The sequence below is a fragment of the Watersipora subatra genome, chromosome 9 (genome assembly GCF_963576615.1).
Source record: "Watersipora subatra chromosome 9, tzWatSuba1.1, whole genome shotgun sequence".
In the NCBI taxonomy this organism is placed as follows: domain Eukaryota; kingdom Metazoa; phylum Bryozoa; class Gymnolaemata; order Cheilostomatida; family Watersiporidae; genus Watersipora; species Watersipora subatra.
Genome location: NC_088716.1, coordinates 25,537,322 through 25,557,426, shown reverse-complemented (window position 1 = coordinate 25,557,426; position 20,105 = coordinate 25,537,322). Strand labels below are relative to the sequence as shown.

The following is a 20,105-nucleotide window of genomic DNA, read 5'->3' as shown; positions in this document are numbered from 1 at the left end:
GCAAACTTAATACAAATCTAAAATGGAATGTAAAAACTAAAATAATGATTTCGAGTATTAAAAAAAATTAGCGGATAATATGGAGAAGTATTATTATTGGAAGCGTTTAAGCTGCATAACTTTGAGAGAAAAAAATCAATTTTGAAAAAAGTAGAACCAGGTTAAGTCATTAAAAAGTACTGAATGAGGCAGCAGTGTAATATAAGTCTGAAAATACAATACATGTGAGAGTAGTCATTACCTTGAAGGCACGAACACAAGGTACTTACCACCTGATGCAGAACTTGTTATGACCAACCACCGGTAGCCATTGGTACACTCATCATGGGCTCCATCAGGTATGAAACTGGTGTCCTCAATCTTTCCAGGTAAAATTTCAACATTAGTTTCTACTGAGCCATCAACCTGAACTGCTCCGTGGTTAGATTTATAGAGAAAAGACTCAAATCCTTGATGAGAGTTTGAATTGGCTCCTACAGGAATCACGTAACAAACCTTGTTCCCTGGTGCCCTGATGATATGAATTCTCTGTAAAAGAGACTGAATACTTAATACATGTTGAAAGAAGTGTATGAGAAGTTGGTGTAGTATATAGTCAATGGCTTATTTAATGTTTATTGTTGTTATTATATTAAAACTAGTCACTCATTGATTAGAATATTACATTGAGACACACTCTACTTTATAATTCCTATTTTTTGAAACAATTTAATATAGTTTTCCTATTATTTATGATATCATTTATCTTCATTCATACTAAAATTTATGGTTTTTTCTACTTGAAGCCTGATAGTTATTTTTTGAACAACTTTGTTATCTTTATAAAAAATGCCTACATTATTGCACTGACTTTTGATAAATGTGAGATAAGTAATGATGATAATTATTACAATAACTACATGCTGCAATAACATAATGATAACAGCAATTATATTAATGACATTAATAATAACATCTTAAAAGAGTCCATCAAGTTTATACTTTTCACATGACTTTTTATGTATTTTCAGTCACAGAGAAGATTATTGCAGAACATAAATATCAAACTAAAGACAACACAACAATCAACTCTGTATTATATTGCATGAAGTGTCTAAGCTGCTTTTATTGCCTTTCATTTTGAATGCTGGTGGTTGCCATCTCTTGTGCTGTTAGCACGAACACTATGGAATTACCATGTTGAAAGAAAATAAGTTTTTATTGCGTAGATCAAATGTTGAAACACAGAAAAAATTTAAAAAAACTATTTACACCAAGCACATGACATGAAAGGATAATATTTGGTTCACAATAAATCTTGCAATGACATCAAAATCTTTTAGTCAAGATAACATTTTATCCAGGTTTTTAGTTTTTGTGTATTTTTTTAAACATTTTTTTGACGTTTTGTGTTAAGTCACTCTATATTTTAATAAAATATAAGATAAAATAAAATATAAAACAAAACACTTTAATAAAATATATAAAATATATATTAAACATGATTATTGCCCAAATCCTATATTTCAATAAAATATAGAGTGTTATATATCATATTATATATAAAATTTAAAATCCTATGTTTAATAAGATGTCACAATAATATATATTATAAATATAAAATAGATATTAAAAAGCAGTGTAAAATTTGATAAAAACTGTATAACTTAGAGTTTCATGCTAAAAAGATGTTATAATAATTAGCATTCATCAGATCAGAGTGTCTGATGAGTGCTAAATATTTTAACATCTTTTTAGCATGAAACTCTAAGTTATACAGGTTTTATCAAATTTTACACTGCTCTTTTATTATCTATTTTATAGATCAGCTCAGGAAACTTCGAGTACTTTTATGGACAATGGGATACAATTCTGATTATTATAAATATAATAAATATTATTATATTTTATGAAAAATGTTCTAAAGAACAATTTTTGATTAAAGTAAACATTTTATAGGTCTCAAGGTCTTTCATGGTTTGTGTTCTCATTTTTTAAAGAACAGCTGCAGGTTTTCAAATCATTTCAACTTACTAGATGTGAACAAGTTGCATACAACATCTAGCAACTATTTTGAAAATATCATTGCTAGCTGCTTTAGCACTTTTCCACCTAATATCTGTTCTCTTAGCAGAGAAAAGTATTTTGAACACTATAATTTTTATGTTAAATTATTTATTTGATTTTAGTGGCTAACTGTTGCCTTTTTTATGATTGTTCTATAGCATAATCTGTAAAACATTTCTATTTGAAATGAAATGACAGCCAATAAAGTAACATATAATTATATATCAAATGATTGATACTAATTAAAAACTTACCTTTCTAAAGTCATCAACTTCAAAAGAGCCATCAGCTCCTTTGTAGTAAGCAACTTTTGAGTTCTGGTCGTAACTGATGTGTTCTTCTTTCTGACAAAAGTAACACTTCACTAAGAATAAAGTTTCAGGAGCATTTGCACTATAAATTGTTGTTACAACATGTAACTTCTATGCTTAGTTTTGGTGTGAAATACTGAGATTGTGAAGTCGTATTTTACATCTTTAAAGTATTGTTTACCTCATTGTTTCCAGATGTTACTGTCACATCAGCTTCTATGTCTACAGTTTTAGACTTTTGCTTGGACTGGCACATAGCTTGGCCATGGATAGACAAGTAGATCAGACCACCCACTGTGCCAACTAGTAGAAAACTTAGTACTAGCAAAGCCAACCCTTGGAAGGGAAACTTGCTCCTCTGTGACGCCATCTAAAGACAATATGCATGTGGTTATTTCTTCATCTCACAAATCGATACCATTATTCTACTTTAAAAGTTTTTTCTGACAAGGAAACCAATAAATACATTTGAACATATTGAACTTATTTACTAAATTTTCAAAGACTATTGTTGGCTTCATTAGTTTTCACTTACAAATCTATTTTTTATAATACATACGTTTGTTTGAAAGAAACCTCTGAACACGTATTCACAAGCATAGCAAACATGAGGCTTCATCATAAAAACTTTATTATTTTCATTTAAAAACTACGCAAACAGCACGTAACAAAATCTTTACTGTGAAAGGCTAAAATTGAAGGCTTTGCGCTGAATATTTCTGATGTGATGAACCATTTATTTGATTGGTTAGCGGCTGCCCTTTTTTGATCTCTCTGCAAAATAATTTGGGAAACAGTTCTGTTTGAAATAAAATTATTGCCAATAAAATAGCATATGAATACTCAATGAGCTTTATTCATCATCCATCCGGCACACTGTTTACCACAAAACTGACCGGTGATAAGATGGCCTACAATTTTATACTCTAGGAGGTCTCAAACACATTGGCTCTACTATAGATCACGTGTTAATAGCGGATAATGATTTATGCTTATTATGCTTCTTGGAATCTCATCCGATTGGCTGGAGCTTATATCAGGTTTTACGGAGAGTCTTCTTCTCTTGTCAAGCGCATTAACTCATTAGCTGGTATTTTTAATTCACTGTGTAAATAATTCAGTGACCTCTACACAATCAGGATAGTTGACTGAAAAAATTCAAATAAGTAGCCCTTACCTCATTATGCCAGTTAAAGTTATTGGAGTAATAAAAATACTTTTTTTCGTCATTCAAAGTTCCTAAACTAGAAAAATCTTTTTTCAACAAGTTCATCAGGAAGATATTTGCCGAGCACCTCAACCAGACAGCTCTGTCTGTCAGAATTTTGATAGTGCTTTTTTGAACACTAATAAAATTGGTCATGACAGAACTACATCCTACCAGAATAACTCTCCAACTTGTACAGATATGAGTAGTCATAAAGGGGTGTCTGAAGTATGTACACATGAAATACAATACACTAACAGGTGGCATGATAGAAATTTAGTCGAGAAAATAGACTCAGTAAGCAGATAGCCTAAGACATTGCACTATGTACTCTAATAAGTGTTAATATTGTCAATTGTGCAGGAGGAAGAAACAAATATATACAACTCAAAGAATTCCTACAATATAACATTCAGGCAACGACTATTGTGTCTCTGAAAAGAAAAACTAACATGACTCAAACTTGACCAGCACCTATAAACAAGTAACCTTAAACACACCAACTTGGTATCCGCCAGATTATACTTTGGTAATTTTTAGCATGACTGTGATGTTTATAAAAAGTGAACCAAAATTATATGACTATATTTATAGTATATAGTCATATAATTTTGTATATAGAAATCTGTATAAAAATCTCAAAGTTTTGTATGTCTGTGAATCAGCGTGATCAGCTATAGCTATTAAAATCTTGCAATAAAAAGCTTGCTTTGTGCTGGATTGGAACTCACAAGAATTGTAACCGCAAGTTTATAACTACACATTTAACCACTAAACTACACAGCCCTTACAATTCTGTTGCTCTTATTACATACTGCATGCCCCTTTGTCGATTGCAAACGCTAAATGACATATCAATTGCTACATTGCGCCTGTGGGTTACGATGCCCCTGTTATAAAAAATCTTCAACCCGACTATGAAAAACGTTGAATTTTCATTTTCACCTCGCTAGGATGAATACGTTTGCCACCATACGATATCAACAAAGATTGCCAAAAATTAATTTCCCTCAAAATTAATCTTTGGCGATTGTTATGCATTATCTGTTTACAAATCTGTTATAGTAAAAACGGATTCGCAAACAGATAAATGAACAAATTTTAGTAAAAAGTCTACCAAAATACATACTAAAACTTTCTTCAAGTATGTAAACTTGAAGAAATTTACATACTTGAAGTTAAATTTATTTAAGTTAGATTGTTTATGTTAAACAACTGTCTTGAAAGTAAGAACTCTGCATATAGTACAGTGTAGTATTACCTTTTTTGCAGATCATGGCTAAAAAATGCACTAAAGTTATTGTAGGTAACTATAGTTACTAAGGTTAACATATTGGGTCATTACTATTTTTAATGATGATGCTTCCGATGCCTTTTACCAGGAAGTGATTGCAATAGATAATTACTATGGGTTTCTATACCACTCTATACGATATTTTCCCCTTGTGATACCAATACTGAAATGAACTAAAATCTGATGATTTTACACCAAAAAAATGTTTTTGTTGTAGTAGGAAGACAGACTATAATCAGCCATTATTTGCTAATGGTTTCACAGCTACACTTAAACTAGAAATGCCCCGATTCTGACATCACCAGCTGATTCAAATACTGATCCGAGATACCGATTCTTATTGAAAAATAATCTGATTCAGAAACCGATTCAGATCTTTTGTTTTGCATAGATAATTGTTCATTTTATAATGGAAAATATAAATATTAATGTGTTTATTTGTTTGTATTTATTTATAAAAATAAGATATATATATATATTCACATACTGACACACCGAGCATGTAGTAACAAAACAGTTCATTTTTTTTGTAAATTGTTAGTAATAACAATAATTCTTTTTTCTATCCACAACCTGAACAGAAAACTATAAACTATGTCTCTAGTTAGAGATGAACCCTCACAAACTGTTAGCTGATTTTATCAGAAAGCATCAATATTTTTTATCGTTCGAGATTGTTTTTGATTTGTGAGGTGATCTGACTGCCATGATTTCAAGATTAAAGTTGACAAAACTTCATCGCAATTAAAACGCTCGGTAGAAAAATTCATGGGAAATGACATCACTAGTTGTTATCATTACTTTTGTTGATATCAGCTATTATGTTCAAGTTGCAGCATTACAAGTCTCTATTCTGTCAGTCTCTTGCAACTATAGATGTCATAATCACACTTTCACTTGATCTGAGCGTTTTAATTGTGACCAAATTTTATTGATTTTAATCTTATACTACAATGAACTTTGGAATACTATAATATAATTTGTATTAATATTTTCAATTTTATTGCAAAAACTAACACTGCTGGTAAATATGGCGAGCTTGGTTGGAAATAGAACGTAACAAGATTACCACTAGTGAAAGGCCAGAGCTGTTAGTAAACTCACCGATCATCAGGAAGTGAGCTGTTAGCCTACCACTTGTGGGGTGTAATCATAGAGTTATCTCCCCCTAAAGTGATAACTGTGCCTTCAAGAGCACGAGCGTTTCTGGTGCCAACAAGGAGCGTTTAGGCCACGCCCCTTTTTTGTGCTAGTCGGTCATAGTGATTGACAGAACAACAACATCAGCCATGAGAATGATCATGAATTTCCACAGTTAAGATGGTAATTATTGCTCATATTAAAGAAATGATGATTATAGTTTATTACTCTAATATACGCTTATTATTTAAAGCAATTCAATAGCTACATCCCTTGCAAAGGCCCTGAATAGATAGTGTTAAGTAAGTGAGTTAATGCAATCAGTTACTCCAATGATATACAGCCTCCACACATGGGGGGCTGTATATGTATGGAGCCGAGTTGGGACAGGTGACTGACGTTATCCATAAGCTCACTTCTACTCTCCAGCAAAATTATCGATAAAAAATTTATGCTGACAACCTGTTCACTAGTCTTTCTCTAATCAGAAAGATAAATGAATGAGGAATGCTGTACACCGGTACAGTGCAATCAAATCGGCTTCACGGGTGCAAACTAAAGGACAAAAAAACACTCAAAAAACTTGGCTGCAGAAGCTATGATCACAGTGTTGAAGAGGTCAGGAACATATCTGCCGTCTGCTGATATGACAATAAAGCTGTAGCTTTGCTCTCTAGTCAAACTGGAGTTGAGCCTATTGGGGAAGCAAAAAGATGGGACAAGAAAAACAAAGTAAGCGTCATTGTTCCGCAAACGGCTGTCATCAATGACTATAATAGACACATGGGTGGTGTGGATCTGTTAGATGGATTTCTTGCCCGATATCGCTTCGCTTTTTGATCCAAACGCTGGTACACTTATCTGTTCTGGTATATGCTGATAATTTGCCTCATCAATGCATGGTGCATGTACAAGAGAAACTATAGACTGGTTGGAGGTTCGGAAATAAAAATGATGATGAGAAGACGGTTTCAGGCGGCAGTAGCAGCAGCACTCATAAATGTTGATGCGTCCAAACCTTGGCGCCCACCAACTTCTCTAGATGAAGCACCACAGAAGATAAAAACATGTCAAATGCGATCAGAAACAGGTGTGGATATTCGCTTTGATGGCTACTCTCATTGGCCACACAGTGTTGAAAAGTGAGGGAGGTGCAAGCTGTGCCAGTCAAACCTGACAACAAACACATGTACTAAATGTAATGTCAAGCTGTGTTATGTTGGAGATCGAAACTATTTTCTGGAGTACTACACTAAATAATGGTCTTATTTTGGCCAAAAGCTTTGGCAATTGATATTATACATTTAGTAAGCCTACATTTGACAACAATTTACGTTCAGATTATTTTATGTTTAATTTATTGTAAATAAAAGCAATTGTGACCCCAAAGCCCAATGTTACATATATGTTACATCCTGCCGAATCCATTCTAATAGTGGGTGAGCCAAAACTTTGGTTTTTGTAGCTAAATTGACCCTTCCCTGTTTTAAATTCAAAAGGAAATAAATTTAGTTCGTGTATATTTGTATTTGGGTTCCAAAGGGTTATTTATTAAATAATTTTTTATTGTAATAATAGCTAAACAGATTATATTCAGCCATTACTTGCTAATTATTTCACATTTACATTTAAACACATTTGGAGTTTCATTTTTCTTCCTAATTCATTTCAACAAAAAACTTCTTTCATGATATGAAATTTAAAAGTTGTAGTTGTTTGAAAAAGCTTGAAAACATTTACAGTTGTTTTTATTTTCTCTTCTCTTTATTTATTTCAATTACACAAAACACTTCTCATAATATGTAGTTTGAAAGTTAAAGTGGCAAATGTTGTTATATGTTAAATAAAAATAAATTATACTTAATTATACTAAATTATAATTATATAAAAGTAAAATAGACTTTTTTATTACCTTATTTATTAAATAATTTTTTATTGTAATCATAGCTAAACAGACTATATTTAACCATTACTTGCTAATTATTTTACATTTAAACACATTTACAGTTTTATTTTTTTTCCTAATTTATTTCAACAAAACACTTCTTTTATGATATGAAATTTAAAAGTTGTAGTTTGAAAAAGCTTGAAAACTTTTACAGTTGTTTTCTTTTTCCTCTTAATTCATTTGAACTGCTTAAAAATATTTTCTCATGATATGAAGTTTAGAAGTAAGAATGGTAAATGTTATATAAAAATAAAGTTTCTGTCCAAAGACTTTTTTATTACTCGGGCAACTCGGGTAGTATAGCTCATAGTTAATGGCAGTCAATTAACTTCCCATCACACTAATGTAATATAACCCCAGTATGACTATCTATTTTATCTATGTGTAACTGATTGCAATAACTCACTTACGTAACTCTATCTATTCAGTGCCTTTGCAAGTCATGTAGGTATCAGGGATTACGTGTATGTCACAATTTCCATTTCCATAATTCTTTTCCATATTATTTCCATTTCCATAACATTTCCTTACTTCATTCCCATATTAATTCCATTTCCATAAAATTTCCATAATTTATTTCCATATTATTTCCATTTCCATAACATTTCCATAATTCATTTCTATACTATTTCCATTTCCATAACACTTCCATAATTCATTTCCATATTATTTCTATTTCCATAACATTTCCCTACTTCATTTCCATATTATTTCCATTTCTATAACATTTCCATAATTCATTTCTATATTATTTCCATTTCCATAACACTTCCATAATTCATTTCCATTTCCATAACATTTCAATAATTCATTTCCATATTATTTCCATTTCCATAACATTTCCCTACTTCATTTCCATATTATTTCCATTTCCATAATACATTTCCATATTATTTCCATTTCCATACAATTTCCATAATTCATTTTCATGTTAATTCCATTTCCATAACATTTCCCTAATTCGTTTCCATATTATTTCCATAAAATTTCCATACTTCATTCCCATAGTATTTCCATAACATTTCCATAATTAATTTCCATATTATTTCCATAACATTTCCCTACTTCATTTTCATATTATTTCCATTTCCATAGCATTTCCATAATTAATTTCCATATTATTTCCATTTCCATACCATTTCCATATTTCTAAAACAAAATTTCAATATCCATTTCCCTAAAATTTTGGAAATATTTATGTTTATGGAAATGGATATGGAAAATTAAACATTTCCATAATATGTTTAACGATCTCTGGTAGGTATTGAATTGCTTTAAATAATAAGCATATATTAGAGTAATAAACTATAATCATCATTTCTTTAATATGAACATTAATTACTATCTTAACTGTGGAAATTCATGATCCTTGTTTAACCATTCTCATGGCTGATGTTATTGATCTAGTCAATCACTACGACTGACTAGCACAAAAAAGGGGCGTGGCCTAAACGCTCCTTGTTGGCACCGGAAACCAGTTATCAATCTAGGGGCAGATAACTCTATGGGTGTAGTTTGATAAGCAGCTGGATGTTATGTCATGACAAAAAGCTTTACCAGCTAGACGTTATGTCACGACACAAAACTCTACCAGACCTTATGTCATGACACAAAGCTCCATTAGCTTAATGTTATGCCATGACACAAAGCTCTACCCGCTGAGCCGGCTCTGTCTACTTACAACCATAATAAGCATTGTATCATTCATGCTTAAGTTTGTCTGAATGGCAAAACTAAGTGGCTTTAAAATGATACCAATAATAGCTCTATAGCAGTGGTTTCAGCAAAGTTATTAATAATTAAAGACAAACAAACCAAAAGTTTATAAGGCTTATAACTTGAATTGTACTCCCTAGATTTCTAAAATGTACCCCCAGAGGTAGTTGTACCCCAGGTTGGAAACTCCTGCTTTAGTTGATATGAGCTATTATGTTCAAATTGCAGTATTACAAGTCTCTATTCTGTCAGTCTCTTGCAACTATAGATGTCATAATCATACTTTCACTTGATCTGAGCGTTTTATTGCAACCAAATTTTATCGATTTTATTCTTGAAACATCCCGGCAATCAGATAACCTCAAACATCAAAAACAATCACAAATGGTAAAAAGTAAAAATACCTTCTGATAGAATTTACCAAAATGTTGTGCAAGTGCATCTTTAAGTCATGCAAAATCGAAGAACCAGAGGTGTTGTCACATAATAGGTTCTATTTTTAAAAAGTCATACCCGTGACAGTCTCAGGCGGTGCTCAAACCTACAAAGAGGAAAACAGGCCTTAAGTTGACAAATAATAAGTTATAACTAACACATAAGAGTGATTTGGCATTCTGTGCATAGGTAGAAACTGATTATTTTAAGAACAAAAATGTGTCACGAGTTTTCCTGCCCAGTTGAACTGCCATAAAACGTCAATAAATTAGGCATTCAGCTAAAAATCAGCTACTAAAAGCCATTTCCATCCACCTCTCTGAAGCCACGCTAAAAACATTGTAAAACAAGATTGCAGTGTCCCAAAATCAAACTGCAATCCTCAGCTTTCAGCAAAGCACGCTACCATCTTCACCACAAAACAATCTTTCTGAGCTAAGAATAAGTTTGTACATAGTTATTACATATGGCAACCTGTCACGAGGCATAGGGCTGCCAAAGGGCTAGTACATGTTCTTTGTGAACAATCGGTATACGGGTTACCATTTCAGTCTACGAAGCTGATGGTTGAGTGTACAAATCCCATTACAATTACCTTAATCAGCTCAATCCTTTTACCCAACATCCAATCATGGCTTTGGACATACCGACAAACAGACAGACAGATGGCTCTTTGTACAATACAAATTATCAGTTTAACCTGCTTTACTGTGAATGCTTACTACACAGTTTAAAAAAATGCATGGGTGTCTATAAATACTGCCGGTATTAGATTTTTTGAGTTTTTACAGGCAGAAATATACCAATCTATTATCTTTGATTATTGGCTAGCCAACAATGCCAATGTCAAGACTTAGTGCTTTTTTGATTGGCAAAAACAATCAAACCAGGCCCGGCGTCCACCGCCTAAGCTCTCTGGCCATTTGACTATTTCTGAATACATATGTCAATGTAGGTGAGCTAATCTATATTCGTAGAGCTCAGACCACCCACAATGCCAACTAGTAGTAACAAGCTGAAAAAAGCTAAAGCCACACACTGAAAGGAGAACTTCCCTATTTGTGTCAAAGAAATGGGTGACACTTGTAAATTGTACCAGGCCTATAATGAAGGTCAAAAACAGTGGTCCTTTCTCAAATTTTAAAGAAATTGATCATCAAATATATGTTACCCATAAATAGCTTTTAGCAATTAGATTTTTTCATGTACAATAAATTAGCTATTCTCATAGCATTCATCTTTTCCAATGTAGTTTTGCCTCATTACCACGAGTTATTTTCACTGGCAGCTTGCAAACCTTAGACATCAGGTGAGGCAAATGGTGATTCACTCCAGGAAGGCTGCTGAAAGTTTTTAATTATAGGCCAAACCCATTGACTTGCTTTACCTTTGACTTTACCATTACCCATTGTCTTACGCCAAATTGCAAGTGTTTACACTTGCAACATGGGGTAGCCATCTACGAGTTCACGCCATATTGGACTTTGCTGTGAACCTTGCAAACTTTACCATTTTTAAGCCCATTTTGATTATAGAATATTGATGATAGTTATATTGATGCCCAACTGGATGTTCAGTGAAACTGCTTTCAAATGCTCAACTCCTTGAGCCTAAATATTAGACGAACATACGAGAAATTTGGACTCGGGTCACGATCTTCTCTTCACAAAAGTCAATGTATATATACATACCTGTACATATATGTGCATGTACATAAATGTGCACGTCAATGTCCAAGGTTATACAGTTATGAACATAACTGTACAATGTACAATCATGTACATGACTGTACAATGTGCAGTCATGTAGCATGGTTTATTACAGTTGTTTTGCAGTATTAATGGCTGCGGATTACAAGGTTTTTTGACACAGACTTATTTATTCTTTGCTTTAATTAAAGTAGTCGATGAATGTTGTGGTCATGAATGGCAATTTGCTGAGTCTGCAAGTTGACAATGGCTCTTTAACTAAACTGAACTAGATATTGACACCTGACACAAGGCATGATAGCACCATATTCTTACCATGAGTAGTGTCAGTGCAAAAAAGCTATTGTAAATACCGAGTTACATGACAATATTTTAAGTGAAGTCAACATATAAGATTTCGTATATATATATATATATATATATATATATATATATATATATATATATATATACGTATATATATACATATATATGTATATATATGATTTATATATATATATGTATATATATACATGTATATATATGATATATATACATATATATATATATGTATATATATACAAATATATATATCATATATATACACATATATATGTATATATACATATATATCATATGACATATATATACATATATATATATATATATATAAACATATATATCATATATATGTAATATATATGTAATATATATGTAATATATATAATATACATATATATAATATATATACATATATTGTATATATGTATATAAATATGATATATATATAATATATAATGTATGTATTTATTATATAATTGGTATATATAATTTATATATTTATTATATATATATAAATTATATATATACATATGTATAGAGTGTTCAGATGGGATAAGACATAGTCACGTGTTATGGTATATGAAAAGATATAACCAAGTCTATGATAAAATATAGTCAAGTGTACAGTTTACGATGAGACATAATCAAGTGTTACAGTATATGATGGGATAAAGTCAAGTGTTACAGTATCTGATGAGATAAAGTCAATTGCTACAGTATAAGATGAGACATAATCAATTGTTACAGTATATGATGAGATAAAGCCAATTGTTACAGTATAAGATGAGACATAATCAATTGTTACAGTATATGATGAGATAAAGTCAATTGTTACAGTATATGATGAGATATAGTCAATTGTTACAGTATATGATGAGATATAGTCAAGTGTTGCAGTATATGATGGGATAAAGTCAAGTGTTACAGTATCTGATGAGATAAAGTCAATTGCTACAGTATAAGATGAGACATAATCAATTGTTACAGTATATGATGAGATAAAGCCAATTGTTACAGTATAAGATGAGACATAATCAATTGTTACAGTATATGATGAGATAAAGTCAATTGTTACAGTATATGATGAGATATAGTCAATTGTTACAGTGTATGATGAGATATAGTCAAGTGTTGCAGTATATGAGGAGATAAAGTCAAGTGTTACAGTATATAATGAGATAAAGTCTATTGTTACAGTATATGATGAGATAAAGTCAATTGTTAGTGTATATGATAAGATAAAGTCAAGTGTTACTGTATAAGAGTAGATATACCCAAGTGTGACAGTATCTGATAATACACAACCATCTTCTACTACATATGACAACATCTAAGGCTGTATTTAACCGATTTGCTTCACAGTGATTACTAGCATTAATGCTTAGCCTCTGCCAGACAACATATTTCAATGAATAACTATTTATTTAAAATTATCCATCAGTTATGAAACTCTGAATACTGTACGTTTGTTAATATTGTCATTTCTTATTGTGGACTGGTCATGCTCGTCTTGTAATGAACCCGTGCATATATTATCACAAACTAAAATAAAAGTTAACCCTTGAAACAAAATATTAGATGAAATGTGTCAAAGCATATTTGGATGCATAATGGATGTTAATTAGTATTAGCAAAATAATATGGTATCTTCACACAACGTAAATCAAATAGTTGTTATGGTTTGACAATCAACTATTCTTAGATAAAATGTCAATAGTTAGGATTCAATTATAAGATACTATCAATTATATATACTATCATCATATATACTATCAATTAGCCAGTCGGGTCGTTCACCTTCTGGGTAGACAACGTGACAAAAATCAAACACGGTGATTACGAAGCAGCTCTCGTATAAGGTATCTTTGTAGAAAACATAGCAGTATGTGCATTCAAGTCTATCTTCGACTTCCCTCTTCACCTTGCCATTATCTGCAAAAATATTTAACTCTTAAATAGTGATGCAAACTTAATAGAAATCTAAAATAGAATGTAAAAACTAAAATCACGATCTCAAGTATTAAAAAAAGCTACCCAATAATATGGAGAAGGATTATTATTGGAAGCGTTCAAACCACATAACCTTGAGAGAAAAAAGGTTGATTATAAAAAAGTAGAGCCGGGTTAAGTAATTAAAAAAGCTACTGAATGAGACAACAGTGTAATATAAGGCTGAAAATACAATACAGGTGAGAGTAGTCATTACCCAAAAGGTACGAACGCAAGGTACTTACCAGCTGATGCAGAACTTGTTATGACCATCCACCGGTAGCCATTGGTACACTCTTCATGGGCTCCATCAGGTATGAAACTGGGGTCCTCAATCTTTCCAGGTAAAATTTCAACATTAGTTTCTACTGAGCCATTAACCTGAACCGCTCCATGGTTGGAATTATGGAGAAAAGACTCAAACCCTTGATGAGAGTTTGAATTGGCTTCTACAGGAATCACGTAACAAACCTTGTTCCCTGGTGCCCTGATGACATGAATTCCCTGTAAAAGAAACTCAATACTTAGTATGTGTTAAAAGACTCAAGTATGAGAAGCCAGCGTAGTATATGGTCAATGGCCTTTTCAATGTTTACTGTTGTTATTATATTAAAACTAGTCACTCATTGATTATAATATTACAATGAGACACATTCAACTTTATAATTCCTGTTTTTTGAAACTATCTAATATAGTTTTCCTATTATTTATTATGGCATTTATCTTCATTCATACTAAAATCTATGGTTTTTCTACTTGAAGCCTGATATTTGTTACGCTGCTTTGTTAAACAACTTTGTTATCTTCATAAAAAACCTACATTATTGCACTGACCTTTGACAAAAGGGAGATAAGTAATGATGATAATTATTACAATAACTACATGCTGTAATAATATAATAATAACAACATTTATAATAATATCATTAATAATAACATCTTTAAAAAAGTCCATCAGATTTATACTTTTCACATGACTTTTTAGTTATTTTCAAACACAAAGAAGAGTATTGCAGAACAGAAATATCAAACTAAAGACAACACAACAATTAACTCTGTATTTGATTGCATGAAGTGTGTAGGCTGCTACTTTGAATGCTGGTGATTGCCATCTTTAGTGCTGTTAGCACGAAATATGTTAACGCTGTTAACACTATGGCAGTACACGGGTACCATGTTGAAAAAAAAATTTTTTTATTGCGTAGATGAAAGGTTGAAATAAAAACAAATTCAATAAAAATTATTTGCACAAAGCGCATGACATGAAAGGATAATATTTGGTTCACAATTAAATCTTGCAATGGCATCAAAATCTTTTAGTCAAGATAATCACACCTTTCTATTAAAGTTCTTAGTTTTTGTGTATTGTTTTAAACCACGTTTTTAATTTAAAGCATCCTATATTTTAATGAAAAAATTTAATGAACAAATTGCATACAACATTTAGCAACTACAGTGAAACATGGATAACTCGCCCTCGGATATATCGAACACATGGTTAACTCAAATGGATTTGCTTGGTCCGTTCCCACGCAATGATAAATGGCTCTATATAACTCGACCTTGGCACCGTTATCTCGAACAGTTTTTTGCCGAATTCACAAACGTGGTTTCCGTTCAATTTGTTTCGAAGGAGTTTCCACTAGTCGCGGAGCTGAGACCACTCTGCTTTCTTAACAAAAGCGCTTTTTATACGCGTATAGTGTACATACAATTTCCCCCGTACCGTATAATGGAACCGAAAAAGAAATCGTATAAAAATGATTAATAGGGTCGCTAAGACGTTCGCTTAGTTACGGCTAAGCTATAAATGCTAGAAGGTAATAGCGATAAAAATTTAATAAAGATAGACACAGCATGCAAAATACATATTGTAACAGTGATTATATGCGGATACATAAAGATAAAATGTCACAAATAGGCTCGTGGCTTGGCATCCGCTACAACGGACATCCACTTTACGATGGCATCACACAAGCAAAGAAAAGCGTGGAAACCTTTTGACAAACTTAAAGTACTCGAGGAAATCGAAGCAGGACAAAAGCTATCAGCATTATCAAAAAGAGAAAATCTTCCAAAAAGTACAGTGTCAACATGGATTAAACAAAAAGAAAGAATAAGATTGTTATGTGACCAAAATTCATCAAGGCTAAGAGATCGTTCAACGTCGCACGATGATTTGGATGGTGTATTATTGACTTGGTTTAGACAAGTGCGCAGTGAAGGCGTACCTATCGATGGGCCAATTTTGTTAGAAAAGACTAACAAGTTTTTAAAGACTATAATAACTGTTTAAAATCTATTTCTACAATAAGTCACACTGTTGATTTTTGTCAAAAAAATACTTTGTCACAGACTACACTCGATAAGTTTTTTAAATGAAGCAACTGATCAGATGTAAAGCATGCTTTTTTGCATTGGTCATGAATGTTTACTTATGTCCAGTTTTAAAAATTATCAGAAAGAATAGATATTTTTCTATTGGGCTGAGATTTGTTTGCAGTTTTAGGTGATGTGACTGACAAGACGTTTTAAGATTAAAATTGACAAAATTGATCTCGAGTAAAACACTCAGAAGAAAAAATGTCTTCTGAGCGTTTTAAGCGCGATTAGGTTTTGCGAATTTTAATCTAAAAAAGTTCTGGCAGTCACATCACCTAAAACAACACACAAATCGCAAGTGTATAAAAATATCTACACTTTCTGATAAATACTTTAAAACTCCACATCAGATGCCCTTTAACTTACAACAAACAACCTATACTTTAGTTTTATATATACATGTAGTTTGTATATGTATCTACTGATAAATACATTCACTTGTGACTGTGCTCTGATAACTTGAACGCTCTGATAACTCAAACACTTTTGCTTGGTCCAGTGAAGTTTGAGTTATCCATGTTTCACTGTATTTTGAAAATATCATTGCTAGCTGCTTTAACACTGTTCCACCTAATATCTGTTCTCTCAGCAGAGAAAGGCAATTTATACACTATAATTTTCATGTTAAATTATTTATTCGATTTTAGTGGCTAACTGTTGCCTTTTTTGTTTTATGATTGTTGTATAGCATAATCTGTAAAACACTTCTATTTGAAGTGAATTTACTGCCAATAAAATTACATATCAATATATATCAAATGATTGATATTACTTAAAAATTTACTTTGCTAAAGTCATCAACGTCGAAAGAGCCATCAGCTCCCTTGTAGTAAGCAACTCTTGAGTTCTGGTCGTAACTGATGTGTTCTTCTTTCTGACAGAAGTAACACTTCACTTAGAATAAAGTTTCAGAAGCATTTACACTCTAAATAGTTGTTACATGTAACTTAATCTATGCTTAGTTTAAGGGTGAAATACTGAGATTGTGAAGTCATATTGTACATCTTTAAAGTATTGATTACCTCATTACTTCCAGATGTTACTGTCACATCAGCTTCTATGTCTACAGTTTTAGCCTTTTGCTGAGGCTGGCAACTAGCTTGGCCATGGATAGATAAGTAGATCAGACCACCCACTGTGCCAGTTAGTAGAAAACTTAGTACTAACAAAGCCACACCTTGGAAGGGAAACTTGCTCCTCTGTGGCGCCATCTAAAGACAATAAGCATGTGCTTATTCCTTCAGCTCACAAATCGATACCATTATTCTGCTTTAAAATTCTTTTGTGACAAGGAAACCAATAAATACTTTTAAACTTTTTGAATTTATTTACTAAATTTTTGAAGAATATTGTTGGCTTCATTAGTTTTCACTTGCAAATCTATTTTTCATAATACATAAATAAGTTTGTTGAAAAGAAACCTCTGAACGCATATTCACAAGCATAACAAACATGAGGCTATATCATAACAACTTTATTATTTTCATTTAAACACTACGCAAGCAACACGTAACGAAACCTTTACTTGGGAAGGCTAAAATTCGAGGCTTAGCGCTGATTATTTCTGATGTTATGAACCATTTATTTGATTGGTTAGCTGTTGCTCTATTTTGATTGCTCTGCAAACTAATTTGCCAAACATTTCTGTTTGAAATAAAATTATTGCCAATAAAATAGTATATGAACACTTACTAAGCTTTTTTCGCCATCCATCCTGCAGGCTGTTTATCCCAAAACTGACTGGTGATCAGATGGTCTACAGTTTTATACTCCTAGAAGACTCAACTAGATTGGCTCTACTATATATGGCGTGTTAATACTGGATAATGATTTATGCTTATTATGCTTCTTGGAATCTCATCCGATTGGCTGGAGCTTATATCAGGTTTTACTGAGAGTCTTCTTCTCTTGTCAAGCGCATTAACTCATTAGCTGGTATTTTTAACTCACTGTGTATATAAATCAGAGACCTCCAAACCACCAGGATAGTTGACTGAAAAATTTCAAATAAGTAGCCTTTACCTCATTATGCCAGTTAACGTTATTAGAGTAATAAAAATAATTTTTTTTATGATTCAAAGTTCTTTAACACAAGAAATCTTTTTTTCTACAAGTTCATCAGGAAGATATTTGCCGAATACCTCCCCCAAAAAGCTCTGTTTGCCATGATTTTGATAGTGCTTTTTTGAACACTAATAAAGTTGGTCATGACAGAACTACATCCTAGCGGAATAACTCTCCTACTTATACAGACATGAGTAGTCATAAAGAGGTTTCTGAACTATGTACACATGAAATACAATACACTAACAGTGGTGGTATGATAGAATCTTTGTTCAGAAAAAGACTCAATAAGCAAATAGCCTAAGACATTGCAAAATGTACTCTAATAAGTGTTAATATTGTGTATTGCGCAGGAGGAAGATACCGATTCCGATACCGATATCGGTACCGATATCAATATAAATATATATAAATATATATATTTATAGTTATATAGTTATATATATATATAAATATATATATATATTCATATATATTGAAAAAGTATATATATATTATATATATATAAATATATATATATATATATATATATATATATATATATATATATATATATATATAAATACATGAATATGTGAATATCATATATATATATGAATATGTGAATATATATATATGAATATATGAATATATATAAATATATATATATAAATATATATATATATTTATGTATATTCAAAAAGTCACCATCTTGCCCAGTTGAAGCTTACAGCCTGAAGAATGCGCCAGCAGGAAACTGACAGTAGCTGAAAGATAAGTAAACTATTTGACTTTCCAATTTATATTTATATATATATTTATATATATATATATATATATATATATATATATATAAATATATATATAACTCGGGTCTATATATATATAAATATATATATAAATATATATAAATATATATATTTATATATATAAATATATATATAAATATATATATATAAATATATATATATATATATATATATATATAGACCCGAGTTATATATAGACCCGAGTTAGAGCAGAATTTACCACCCATACGGAGTATCCGGGGTGAGGAAACAATTTTTTTTTATATATACATATGTTTGTGTATATTATTTATATATAAACATACATATATATATAGATATAATAGATAAGTGGTCAGGCCTACTGCTAAAAGTACTCTACGCTCTAAAAAGTGCGGAGTGTTATAACTAACTAGAGTGTTGGAATAGGTTAATGTTACTATTCTTTCTTCTAGATTGGTGTTTTACTCTGGGGTCACGACAGGTCTGTTTTGTGCTAGTGCACTCTTCAGGTGATTTGTGTTAAATGGCTAGTGGGATTGCCTCTCCTGGTGTTGTTGGTGGTGTTTGCAGCTCCGCCTCTGCCTGGATCGTATTGGCTAAGTAGGTATTTCTTGGAGTGTCGACATGTGTTGTTTATTTCATTTCTTTTGTTTAAGGTGGCTGTTTCTGGCCTGCAAATGATGTAATACTTTTCACTAAAAAACTGATGGCATTTCTTTGTTTGGTTTGAATAAGGTCTAGCTTTCTACATAATTTTCCATTTAATCCTGTAG

General features: G+C 31.6%; 1 protein-coding gene across 3 annotated transcripts in view; it reads right to left on the bottom strand.

The window, feature by feature from the left end:
• LOC137403662 (uncharacterized) overlaps positions 1 to 20,105 on the bottom strand; it is a 109,719-nt gene that overhangs the window by 44,041 nt on the left and 45,573 nt on the right. Inside the window, exons 1-2 of one of the 3 annotated variants that reach the window (XM_068089653.1) lie at positions 18,191 to 18,222; positions 17,521 to 17,709 (exon numbers count right to left, since the gene is read on the bottom strand). In XM_068089653.1, coding sequence (XP_067945754.1) covers positions 17,521 to 17,709; positions 18,191 to 18,211 — 210 coding nt within the window. In that variant the 5' untranslated portion in view covers positions 18,212 to 18,222. Of the gene's footprint in view, positions 1 to 17,520; positions 17,710 to 18,190; positions 18,223 to 20,105 lie in introns of those variants that run through there. The other 2 variants (XM_068089655.1, XM_068089656.1) reach the window with 2 other exon arrangements.